At 50.4% G+C, this 12,444-nt stretch overlaps 1 protein-coding gene across 1 annotated transcript; it reads left to right on the top strand.

The window, feature by feature from the left end:
• The first annotated feature begins 4,613 nt into the window (after positions 1–4,613).
• LOC134550412 (endonuclease domain-containing 1 protein-like) lies at positions 4,614–10,570 on the top strand. The gene is made up of 3 exons (XM_063397092.1): positions 4,614–4,859; positions 6,412–6,730; positions 8,727–10,570. The coding sequence occupies exons 2-3, from the start codon at positions 6,446–6,448 to the stop codon at positions 9,270–9,272; spliced, it is 831 nt and encodes a 276-aa protein (XP_063253162.1). The 5' UTR covers positions 4,614–4,859; positions 6,412–6,445; the 3' UTR covers positions 9,273–10,570.
• Positions 10,571–12,444: the final 1,874 nt, after the last annotated feature.

The raw sequence follows: 12,444 nt of genomic DNA, 5'->3' as shown, positions 1-12,444 counted from the left end.
AATCTTGGGTCTGGCACCAGGAGCACCTCCTTCCCCATGGAGACCTTGATGTCTCCATGTTGTTTCCCTCACATGTTCTCACCTCCTCCTCTTCTTTGGCTGGAATGAAAACTGCACGCCCCACTTTGTTTTCATTTTCTTCTTCTTAAATATGTTATCAGAGAGGCATTATCAACATCTTTAATTGGCCCAGCTGTGGTTCAGCAGCATGTCCTTCTTCAGAGCCATCAGGGACTGCATCTGCCGGACATGGTGGAAGCTTCTAGCAGCTTCTCACAGAGGCCATCTCTGTGGGCCCCCTGCTACCAAAAACCAGGTGGTGCAAAACCAAAACAGCAAGTCCATCAGCGCCACCTCTATCAACTTCCCAGGACCTTTACCTCTGGCAGTAATCAGAAGTGCCCTGCCATCCACAGCAAGCTTGTGAAACACATGGGCAGCCCAAGAGAGAAAAGGATCAGCTTGGATTCTGCCTTATTACATCCATGAGCAGTGTTGCTTTCCATTGAAACCAGGGCCTCTGTTAATTATTTGGAAGCTGGACAGAGCAACACAGAACACAATCAATATGGTGAAATCATACGTCCTCCCCTTTATTCCCAAAATGGCCGGTTATAGACAGTTTCAAATAATTTACAGTTGCAGGTGTTTTCTAATTGGTATTCAGCGTGAAAAGGAATGCAAACAATCTCAGTTTAAGGTAGCCACCATAGTTCCACTATAACTCTCTTATCTAATGCATACACACACCCTAATCTAAATTTTACCTGCACCACAGGCTTATCTACTTCTACACAGGCCCAAGCTTGAGGCCCAGATAGGAAAGTTCAAATCGCATTCCACAATACCTCATGTCCATGTTCTCTAAGAAATTCTGTTACCTTCCATCACTTCTGACCAGTGCTGGGTGTCTGGGGAGGTCCCAGATGCCTGGAGTTTGGCCATTGTGACACCCATCCACAAGAAGGGCTGCAAGGAGAATCTGGGCAGCTACAGGAATGTCCACCTGACCTTGCTTCCCAGAAGAGTTCTGGAGCAGATTGTCCTGAGTGTGATTGCACAGCACACACAGGATAACCAAGGCATCAGTTCCAGCCAGCAGGGCTTTAGGACAGGCAGCTCCTGCCTAGAGAACCTGATCTCACTGATGACAGACGCCCAGCCCAGTGGATGAGGGGGAGGCTGTGCAAGTGTCTACCTGGACTCACACAAAGCCTTTGGCACAGTCTCCCACGGCATTCTCCTGGAAAAGCCGTCAGCCCACGGCTTGCAGAGCTGCTCTCTTGGCTGGGACAGGAACTGTCTGGATGTCCAGGCCCAGAGAGTGCTGCTGAACGGTGCCACATCCAGCTGGTGTCCGGCCACAGGCGGTGTGCCCCAGGGACCCGTGTTGGGCCTAGTTCTGTTCAATATCTGTACTGCTGATCTGGTGAGGGGATCCAGGGAAGCCTCAGAAAGATCAGAGATGATGCCAGGCTTGGTGGGAGACTCAGCCTGCTGGAGGGCAGGAAGGCTCTGCAGAGGGATCTGGACAGGCTGGATCCATGGGCCGAGGCCACCTCTGCAGCCAGAGCAGAGCAAGGCCATGAAGCTGGGGAAGGGCACGGAGGGGAAGGCCTGTGAGGAGCAGCTGGGACAGCTGAGTGTAGAGATGCAGCAGGAGAGCAGGAATGAGAGTTCTGCCCAGCTCATCCCAGACATGGACACGTTAGCATTGGTAGGCCGTAAGCCTTGGCAGGCACTGCGGCCGTGGCAGACCGTACCCTGAGGAGGGAAGCAGAAGGGAGTGATATGCTGATTATGCTTAGCTTATGTAAGCCTGTACATGCTTGTAGGGGTCTCTGCTTGCCTGTAGTTAAGCACTGTTATTAAGAAACATTAGATAGGGTTGCTACAGTTATTATTGCTTAAGGGAGCACCTATTTATTAGTAACAGCTGAAATGTATAGATACTGGAAAGGTATATACACTGAAGCTTTGGGATCAATAAACCAAATTTTTGCATCTGAGCAATCAGTCCCATCTCTTGGAGCGCCATTAGCTGGGGTTCTTTAGCCCAGAAGAACGGGCTCTGAGAGATTATTTCTCTCCACAGCTCCCTGAAAAGGAGGTGTAGCCAGCTGGGGGCCAGCATTCTCTCCTAGGCAAGCAGCGAGACAATGAGAGGACGAGGCCTCCACCTGCACCAGGAGAGATTCTGCCGGGATATCAGGAGGAATTTCTTCACAGAAAGGGTGATTCAACATGGACTGCCTGAGGATGTGGTGGATTATCAGTGCCCTGGATGTGGCACTCAGTGCCATGGTGGTGTTTGGTCAAAGGTTGGGCTCCATGACCTCAGAGGCCTTTTCCAACAGAAATGATTCTGTGCTTCTCAGAGCAGCTCAGCTTGGAGCTGAGCACAGGGCTGCCCCAGCCCCACAAGCATGCTGCCACGCATCTTTCATCTGGCATTTCCTCTGTTTTCTGCTGGGCCTGGTGTGAGTGGGGAAGAGGGATGCAGCCCTTTGCTGAGCCCAGAGCAGGTCCATGCCCACGGTGGGGTGGGAAGCACCTCTGTTCCCTGGGAAGATGCAGCTGCACTGACAAGGGAGGGTAACTTTGCAGTTTGCTCTGTGTCTGTCCATCTTTGACGAGAGCTCTGGGTTCCAGTGTGTCACAGTCATTTTAGAAACCAAGGAAATATTATTTTTGCTGGGAGCCATCAGGAGACATTGCGACCTAAGGCCACCACACTGCAAAGTGGCTTGGACCATGCAGCTTGCTTAGTCCTTTTCCAATAACACCAAGGGTTCACATTCCATGGACTGAACATGTTGCCATGTGCTGTCCCAAAAGAGAAGGAAACAGGAGAATCAAGACAGTGGCATCTTCTGGCCTCTGCTTGAGAGAGCAGCTGAAAAATTCTTCTTTGGTCCATCAAGGAGGCAAACCTTCCTGTTCGCAAACTTTTAATAAGGTCACATTGTAAGCTGGCACCTCAGATTTCTGAGGAACTACTTATCAGTTGTGCTGGGTGAGTTCCTGTTACACTCCCTGCACTGAGGTTCTCACTTGCTGTACCTGGGCAAAATGCCCCTTCTGTTGGGAGCCAGGCAAGGAGGCGTTCAGGAATGCTGCTGACCAACCACTTTAAGTGTGCCACACACCTGAAGATGCAGCAGAGAACATTCTGGACAACCTGCTCTAGCTGATCCTGCTGGAGCCTGGAGCCTGGACTAGAAGATCTTGACAGGTCCTCCAAAACCACACAATTCAGTGATTGTGTGATCGTGGGACATACTTTTATTTGCTTTATCAGGGAAAGCAAAAGCTGTGCACACAAGCAAAGCACAACAAGGAATTCTTTCACCATTTCCCATGGATAGAAAGGTGTTCAGCCACCTCCAGGACAGCAGGGCCCCATCCCACCTAACAGTTACATGGGAAGATAAAACCCACCACTCCAAATGTCCCTTCCCTCCACCTTCCTCCCTTCACTTTATATACTCAGCACGAATTCACATGCTCTGGAATATCTCTCTGGTCAGTTGGGGTCACCTGTCCTGGTTTTGTCTCCTCCCAACCTCCCAAGTACCCCCAGCCTCCTTGCCAGCCTGGCAGTACAAAAAGCTGAGAAGGCCTTGGCTCTGTGTAAGCTCTGCTCAGCAAAACCAAAAACATGTCTGTGTTATCAACTCTGTGTTCAGCACAAGTCCAAACACAGCCCCAGACCTGCCACTGTCAGGAAAATTAACTCTGAACCCAGCACACCTATCAACTCCATGCCCTTGTCCACAGTCTCTCTCTCCAGCTGTCCTGCAGACTCCTCAGGTACTGGCAGGAGCTCTGAGGTATCCCCAGAGCCTTCTCCTTCCCAGCCTGCTGGGAGGAAGCTGTTCCAAAGCCATGGCAATCAGGCAAGAGAGCATTTGCAGCCTGGCCATAGGAATGATGTAATGTGAGGCTGCAGAAGAGCAGCTTGTGAATATGTGAGTGTCCTCAGAGACAGGACAGTCCATCTAATGTCACCAGAGCTGTTCTGTTGGGAACAGAAACATATGCAGGTGGAATTGATGAAATGATCAAGGAAGTCACCAGACCCTGTTAACTGATGCTGACATACCATGCTACAAGTCAGCAAATTTGGGAGAAATTATGAGGAAACTATGACAAACACCTGTCATCATATTTCAGAATGGGTGTGAACAAACTCCCCTGAAAAAAAATAGAAAACTTCTCTTTTATGTACAATTCCCTGTTTATGAGAAAGGGCAAATTTATGACTATTAATAAATATAAAGTTCTATATTGCATTGGCAGTCCTGAGGATTCAACCAGTCCTTTCTCCACGGAGAAGACAGAAGGAACGGTTCAGTTCTCAGTTCTGAGACTCTGCTGCAAGGTAAGCTCTTGCTCCTTCCTCACCATTGTCTCCAATACTCTAAGTCCTTCCTGAGCTTTGGAGTAAAATTATACAGACAAAGCCTAGGCTGGAGTTGCTGAGCTCCAAGGAGCAATCAGAGCTTATGCATGCACTAAATTTTGCAGCACTTGAGTATTTTCTGTCAGTCAGGATAAAAAGGACAGAAGGAATGACTTGGGAAAGAAAGCCAGGCCAGCTCATCTGAAAATTAACATCAAACTGTTGAATAAGAAGGAAGCAAGAAATTACTGACTACCAAAACTCCACCCATGACCTTGCAAAAAAACATCTGGACAAACCAAGGTGTGGTCTGAATCACTGCTTGGGAAATCCATCAACTGTCTCTTTCTGGAGAGCATATAAACCCAGACAGTCTGAGACTGCAGCAGAGACATTTGAGAGTCCTCTGCCACTTTGGAGCTGCAAGCAGAATCCTGTGCTGTTCTTCCTCAAGGTAGGTGTTTTCTATATATCTATTAAGTTAGATATTAAGTTAGTTAGATACATTTTAATCTCATGGAGTGCGTCATGCAGAAGAACTTTTCAGACACTCCTCTGTTTGATTTGGGTCAGCTATGGGCATGTTCTGCCCAGTGCTGTAAAAAGTCCCAACTTGTGGTTCCAGTTCTCAGTTTCCAGCTCATTGGTCACCACCTTCCTGATCCAGGGCTGAAAAAGAGAAAAAGGACCACAAATGTTGGGTCAGAGCAGGGCTGTGTGCAGCTCAACATCCTGATTCCAATGGAAATGGAGAGATGAGGGTCAGGGAGATGCATAAGAAAAGATCAACTGTACAAGGTGACTTGTCAAGCCTTCAGCAGTCCTCAGCTCAGACCCTTCCCAGCCAAGGGTGGGCTTTGTGCTTTAGAGGCTGTGGCAGCTTTCTCTCCCAGGAACCCTTTCAACTGCCTGTCCTGGCTGCCTTATTCCAAATGCTGATGATATGAAATCATTCCACTGAGTGTCTGGCAATGCAAATGGAAGCATCCCTGTTATCCCCAACCTGTGCTGCCTCTGAAAGGAGACAAAGCCCCTCGCTTGGTTGCAGCAATCCCAGGGAGCTCTTCAGCACTTTTCTCATAAAGGAATGATCTCACTGACTGCTGAGAATCACAGCAGCACTGAGAAAGTCAAAATAGGACAGGTGGCTGTCCAAGAAATTCCTGCAACTGTGCCTTTGACTGTACAGGAAAATCAGTCAGCAAAGCTAAGGGTGGGCATCAGCAGGAACCTCAAGGAACCTCATGAAGAGGTGCCCCTCAGTGCTTGCATTGCAGCAGCCACTGTGCTGATAAGATAGAGGTGTAATCCCTCATGCTTGCTGCTACCATCTGCTTGGCCCCTTCATTTTGTCTCTCCATGTGTCTGCAAGTTCAGACCCTGGGGTTGGATATTGTGGAAATGCAAGGTGAGCAGCAGGACATTGCCCAATGTCAGCTGAGAAGCAGGACCCCAAGTGGATCATTTGGGGTTCAGGTTCAATATTGGGTCTGACTGGAAGGGCTGCGTGTCTGTGTGAACCTGGATAGGGCCAGAAATGTGTAGGAAGTGCACCAGTGCTGTTCTTTCCCTGCCCAATGCCCCATGAGATTAAAGCCCAGCTCAGCACTGCAGGGGGCTGAGCAGAGTCCCTGCCCAGCTGCAGGTGTCTGCTGTGGGAAGGTGCTCAGAGCAGGAGGGAGGTGGGAAAAGGTGACCTTGTCCCAGGACTGTGCCTCAGTTGCAAGCTCACATTGCTTTGAGAGCTGATTACACTGATTATGGCTTTTGCTCCTTTCTCCTCAGGCTGAGTTCTCCCTTTGCTGCCTCCTCCAGGTCCCTAACCCCTCTTTTAGGTTTCACCCTTACTGCCTTCATGATTTTTCCATATCCTAGAGGATAGAAATGTCTCCTTTCCTGGTCTCTCATGATCCCCTCCTCTGCCAGCTCTGTGCCCCTGCACAAAAAGGCTCCAGGCCATGACCAGCTGTCTCCAAGCTGAGTGTCCCTCTGCATTTGCCTTCCAGGGGAGCAAGAGCCCTTCCCTGAAATCCTCCCACAATGCTGTGGCTGCTGCTGCTGCAGGTGTTGGCCAGCTGCCTCTGGCTGGGGCACAGCGAGGTGGTGATGCCCTTTGCAAGCTGTCCCCAGTTTTTCTATGGGGGAACCCCCCCAAATAATGTCCTGGAGCCAAAGAAACCAGCCTGGATCTGCCAGCGCTACAGGAATTCCTATCACTTTGCAACCCTGTACGACAGAGATGGGAGAATTCCAGTGTACTCTGCCTACATCTACCAGCCAGGATCTGGCATTGGACCAGAATCAGTCTGGTTTGTTGAGCCCCAGGTGAGTGTCTCTCTCACAGCACATCACCCTCCAACCACTCAGAGATGATCTGCAGCACTTAAATTACTACTTCTATTCCCTACCACTACACATATGCAAATGGACACACTGGATGGGAATTTTCTCATTCAACTTCTAACACCTGCACCACACGGGTCCTCTCATGCATCTGACACATCAGCAGGAGAATGAGAGGAATTATATCCCAAAGGTGCCCAGTTTCCTGCCTTGACCTGACAGGAACAGCAAATCAGATCACTTTGCATCACATGACAAAGTCAAATGATTCCTCTCCCTGTGTGGTGGGTGACCAAGTGATGGGGAAAAGGCATCCAAGAGAGGCTACACTTGAGGGACCAACAGTCCTGCTGGATCTGATCCCTACTTTGCCCTGAGCTGTTCTGAATCCCTGACAGAGCTTATCTGCTCCCAGTGAAGAGCCAAACAGGCTCTGTGAGTGGCATGAGAGAATTGAGAAAAAACTCAGAATGGGGTGACGTGACGCAGGGCCAAAGCCTCGGGGGAAAAGGCACTGGAGATGAGCCGGACAGGTTAACTGTGGAGGGATTTCTGGAGTGACGATTGAGGCAGTGAAAAGTGAGGAGCATCAGTGCCAGTCCAGTCAGAAGGGTGGGATCTCCATCCATGGGCAGTGACCCCTGAGCACCTCTGGCTCAGGCTTGGTCCAGAAGGATCCAGCAGACAGACAGAAGTCCACAGCCTATAGAGCCCTCACAAATGTCTTTCAGAAAACCTTCAGTAGAACAGGCCAGGCCAATTGCAGAAGAGAAAAAGAGGCAATTCCTCTCATTGCCAAGGGCAGAGTAGCAGGATGGCATTTGGGGGAAGATGAGCCAGGGAATGAAGCCACATGCCCTACTCCAGAGGAAGACTAAATACATTTCACTAGATATGAACAAAAAGACATTGAAGTTAGGAAAAAAATAATCATTTCATCCTATTACGCATAGGAACTCGAGATACTAATCTGGTCTTGCACCAGTGCAGCCTCCAGACAAGGGACGGTTGACACTTCTCTCCCTTTGTAGAATCACAGAATGGTTTGTTTTGGAAGGAACCTTAAACACCATCTCAATCCAACTCCCCTGCATGGGCCAGGCCACTTGCCCCTAGACCAGCATGCTCCAAGCCCTGTCTAATCTGGCATGTTCTTCCTAGACCTTGGACCAAGGCCACCCAAAATATCTTTGATTTTGCTAACTTTCTCCAGAGGCCTTTTTGGAGTACTTAGTTGCACAAAGACTTTTTTGAAGTTACAGGCCCCCCTCAGAGGCTGATCATTTGCATCTTCTTTTCATTGATACTGCAGAAGATGTCCCTGGCCCAGATCAGCTCTGAGAAACATTCTTAGCACTGCTGTAACAGATTCCATTTACAATGACATCTTTTTGCTTCCTAAGAAAAATGTTCATCCTTGAACAAACTGCAGTCCTCCCAGGGAAACCTCAGCTCCAGGACTGATTTCCTGACACATCTCCCTGTGTGTGGGGTCAGAGGAGGCAACTTCTGGTGTTCCAGAAGTGAAGTACACTTGTAGCAACAACACAAAAGAATCACAGAATCATAGAGTGGCATGAGGGGATCCAGGGAGAGCCCAGGGCCGATTTGGGCTGTGGAGACAGGAGGAAAGGGAAGCAGATTTGGCAGGGGAGGTGTCTCACCAAAGTCACCTTTCAGTGCCAGGAGTGGAAAATGCTCCTTGTCTCATGCATCCATCCATGCTCCCAGCACAGGCTGCACGCTGGATCCCAAAGGTCACAAGTCATAATGAGAGCAGTCACATTCTGAGCTGCTTTCTCTTTAGAGCTCTTGCATTCATGCAGGAGTGGGATATCTATGATTTCTCAGATCATACATTTTCATACACTGAGATAACACAAAATGGGATCTTGGCCATCAGAGACTTCTGCTCCAGGGAAATCTTCTCCATTACTTCATTGCCCATTCTAACACCTCTTTCTTTTTCCCTGTTCAGCTGATAAGTAAAAATAATCTTAAAGACATGGAAACAGAGTTGTTCCTCATAGAAAACTACGATTTCACCCCTGATCAAATCAAACAGAGCCAGGCTGTTGATGATGACTACAGTCACCTGCTTGGTTTGTCTCGTGGCCGTTTGAACCCCAGTGGCCATCACAATAGTACAGATAGCCGGACGGCGACCTTCACCCTCACCAATGTAGTGCCTATGGACAAGAGTCTGTACATTGGTCAGTGGAACGTCTACGAGTTTAGAACGATGCCTGAAAAGAGCAAGGGCTGTACAACCACCTACGTCATCACGGGTGCTGTGCCTGGGAACACCACCGTCGCTGAAGGGAGGGTTAACAGACCCAGCCACATCTGGTCAGCTGCCTGCTGCTTGGTGGGCACACAGCCCAAGAAGGCTTGGGGGGCCATTGCTGATAATTACCAGAACCAGTTGGAGGTCCTCAGCCTGGGAGAGCTGGAGAACAGGTTGAGGGGGCACTATGGGGCGACAGAGGTTACTCTGTTCAAAAATGCCTGTCCTCGGGAATAAGCCTCACATCCTTGGTGGAAAAGGCTTGGTGGCTTTTGCCACATGCCATAGAATCACAGAATCACAGAATGGGTTGGCTTTGATGGGATCTTAAAGTCTTAAAGATCATCTCATTCTGACCTGCCTGCCATGGGCAGGGATGCCTTCCCCTACACCAGGTTGTTCCAAGCCCTTCCCAGCCTGGCCTTGAATACTTCCAGGGATGGGACAGTCCAATCATCTCTGGGTAAATTTTGCTCATACCACAGCCTGCTCACAGTAATTTACTTCTTTAGAAGATCCCATCTCACCCTGCCATGCATCAGAGTGAAACCATTCCCTCTTGTCCTGTCACTCCTCAGCCTTGTCCAGAGACCCTCTCCAGCCCTCTCAGAGTTCCTTTAGGTCCTGGACTCTCAGGAGGCTTCTCCAGCCTGAACATCCCCTGCTCTCTCACCCTCTCTCCAGAGCAGACATGCTCCAGCCCTTGGAGAGCTTTCATGGCCTCCACTGGATTCCACTCCAAACCAACTGCTTTGTATCCTTCTTGTGCTGTGGGCCCCAGAGCTGGAGGCAGCACTGCAGGTGGGGTCTCAGCAGAGCAGAGTAGAGGGGGACCAATGTCCTGTGCAGTGTCTGTGCTGCTTCCTTCTCTGGTGTGTTTCCAGCTCTGTCCCTCAGGGCATCTCCTCCTGTGCTCAAAGGCACCAAGATGTGGGCACAGCCTCCAGCTGCTTTGCTTGGCTGCCCATCTCAGGAGAGAGCTCTCAGGAACCAGTCCTCTCCTCCTCAGCTGTCCCTGAGGGTGTGCAGCTGACCTGTCCTTCACCTCCTTAGGAAGGCTGTGGCACCAGGGCACCTCACATTGCCCAGAGATCTTATCTGGACATCTCCATGCCTGTAGATACCCAACCCCCAAAAATACATGATGCTGGACAACCTGCTCTAGGCTGGTCCTGCTGCAGCCTGGAGCCCAGACTAGAAGATCTTGAGAGGTCCCTCCAAAACCCAACAATTCAGTGATTCTGTGATGCTGAGACATGCTTTTGTTTGCTTGCTTTTGAAACTGCAAATGACAGCAGCACGGGATGTATCCGACAGGCAGGCTTTGGCATCAGATCTAGAGAAAGCTTTGAGCAGCCAAAGCTGAATTCCTGGGATGCACTCCTTGGATACCTTCCTTCTCTGCTCTGCTTCTGAAGCTTTTCTGCAGATTTATGGGAAACTGATTTGGGCAAATGTATTCAATGGTTGTAAAAGATCAATGTTTGCCACATCATTGAGTTTGCAAGAGCTTACAATAAAAGTTATTTGCTGCAGTGCTGGATTGCAGGGTCATGTCTTATAGAAACCACAAGCGGCTTCTGAATCAAATATATACCACCACCAGGAATGTCACAGTGCCCAGAGCACTCTTGCAGGACATTGGGGGTCCAGATGCAATCTGAGGATGTCATTACACCCTCAGAAGTGTCATCTTTAGACACCAGTTATTCTCCAGGCAATGGGCATGAACAAAGTGGGCCAGGGTGCCAACAGCTCATGCAAGCTGTGTCACGTCCAGAGGTGCCAGCTTGGGACTGGACTTGTCAGCTCAGGAGCTGTTGTTCATTGTCCTACTGGGTCTCATTGCTCAGCAAGAACCAACCTGTTTGGGGGCTGCACTGAAACACAGGTTCTGCTGGAGGTGCAGACTGAGGCAGCCCCGTGCAGGTGTCTCCAGCTGTGCTGGGGTCCCTAATCTGACTGCAGCCAGCAGAGCTCCAGGCCTGCCTCAGCTGCATCAAGAGATGCACCCTGGGCCACTGCAGCTATCCTGAGGTCTGCAGAGCCTCACTGGGGCTGGCTGATGTGCTGCAGGATCCTGGGCAACACCCAGCCCCACCTGGGCCAGCAGCCACAGGCCAGGCCCATTCCCCAGGGGCAGCTCCAAGGGCTCTGCACACCTGAGCACAGGGGAGCAGCTCCCAGCACAGACACGGGGCACTGCTTGGGAGCACCATGGAGTTCTGCTCCTGTTGCCCCCAGCTGCCACAGCAGCAAGAGCCCTGCCTTGTGCCAGCTGGGCTGCACAGACACCTAGGAGAAGAGTTTGCTTTTTAGGAGAGCAAAGTGAGCACATCACTCTCACTGCCTTTGCTGGACAGCTCCTGAAATCTCAGGTCCTCTTCCTGGATGGACTTTTTTCTCCTGGCATCAAATGCTGACACAGCTCCTGATGGGATGAAAGCATCAATGTGATTTCAGGCTGAGGAACCTCTGCAGACACTTTGCTGTATCTCAGGGGGCTTCCTCTGACTCGCTCACCCACCTCTGCACACCAGCTTCAGCTTGAGACCACACTCATCCTCACCATTACTCATCCCATGCCCCACTGCTCCCACATCCCAGGCTCTGGAACTGCTGACTGCTTCACCAAGTGTCATGGCTTGATACTGGCCAAATACCCAAGACCCACAAAAACTTCCCACTCACCCTCCCCTGCCACAGCTGGACAGAGGAGAGAGAAAAGAAATTATGAAGGGTTCATGATTTGAGATAAGGACTGGGAGGAAACACTCGCAGAGTAAAACAGGTTCAACTTAGAGACAGAAAAGGAGTTCATTACTGACAAAATCAGAGGAGGATAATGAGAAGTAAAATAGCCTTTAGAAACATCTTTTCTTCTCTCAACCCTTCCCTGCTTCCCACCAACACCACAGGGAGACAGAGTGTGTGGTTTTGTTCATCACCCAAGGTATTCTTCCCATGCTCAGGGACAGGAGTCCCTCCCCTGCTAGACTGTGGGGTCCCTCCCCTGCTAGACTGTGGGGTCCCTCCCATGGGAGACAGTTCTCCTTGAACCTCTCCAGTGTGGCTCCACTCTCTAGAGCAGCAGGACAACCAAAACTGCTGCAACACGAGTCCCTCCCACAGCCACACAGTCCTTCCAAATCTGCTGTGGCCTGGGGCATTCTTCCATAGGGTGCAGTCCTCCAAGGAGAGGCTGCTCCAGCCTGGGAGCAAGGGATCCCTCTCTCCTCCCATTCTACCACTGGTTCACAGCCTCCTGCAGGCGTCTACCTGCTCTGGTGTGGGCACCTTCCCCACAGGCTGTGGGTGGATCTCGTCTTCCTTGCATGGATCCCGATGGGCTGCAGGGGAACAGCTACTTCACCATGGTCTCACCATGGCCTGCAGAGGAATGTCACCT

Source organism: Prinia subflava, chromosome 4 (genome assembly GCF_021018805.1).
Source record: "Prinia subflava isolate CZ2003 ecotype Zambia chromosome 4, Cam_Psub_1.2, whole genome shotgun sequence".
In the NCBI taxonomy this organism is placed as follows: Eukaryota; Metazoa; Chordata; class Aves; order Passeriformes; family Cisticolidae; genus Prinia; species Prinia subflava.
The sequence above is the reverse complement of the archived record's forward strand: the minus strand, read 5'-3'. Positions and strand labels throughout refer to the sequence as shown.

Excerpts from the sequence above, each read along its gene's own strand:
- LOC134550412 (XM_063397092.1), top strand. The coding sequence starts at position 6,446 with ATGCTGTGGCTGCTGCTGCTGCAGGTGTTGGCCAGCTGCCTCTGGCTG. Across the intron at positions 6,731-8,726 it reads TCTGGTTTGTTGAGCCCCAG|CTGATAAGTAAAAATAATCT; the intron begins GTGAGTGTCTCT and ends TTCCCTGTTCAG.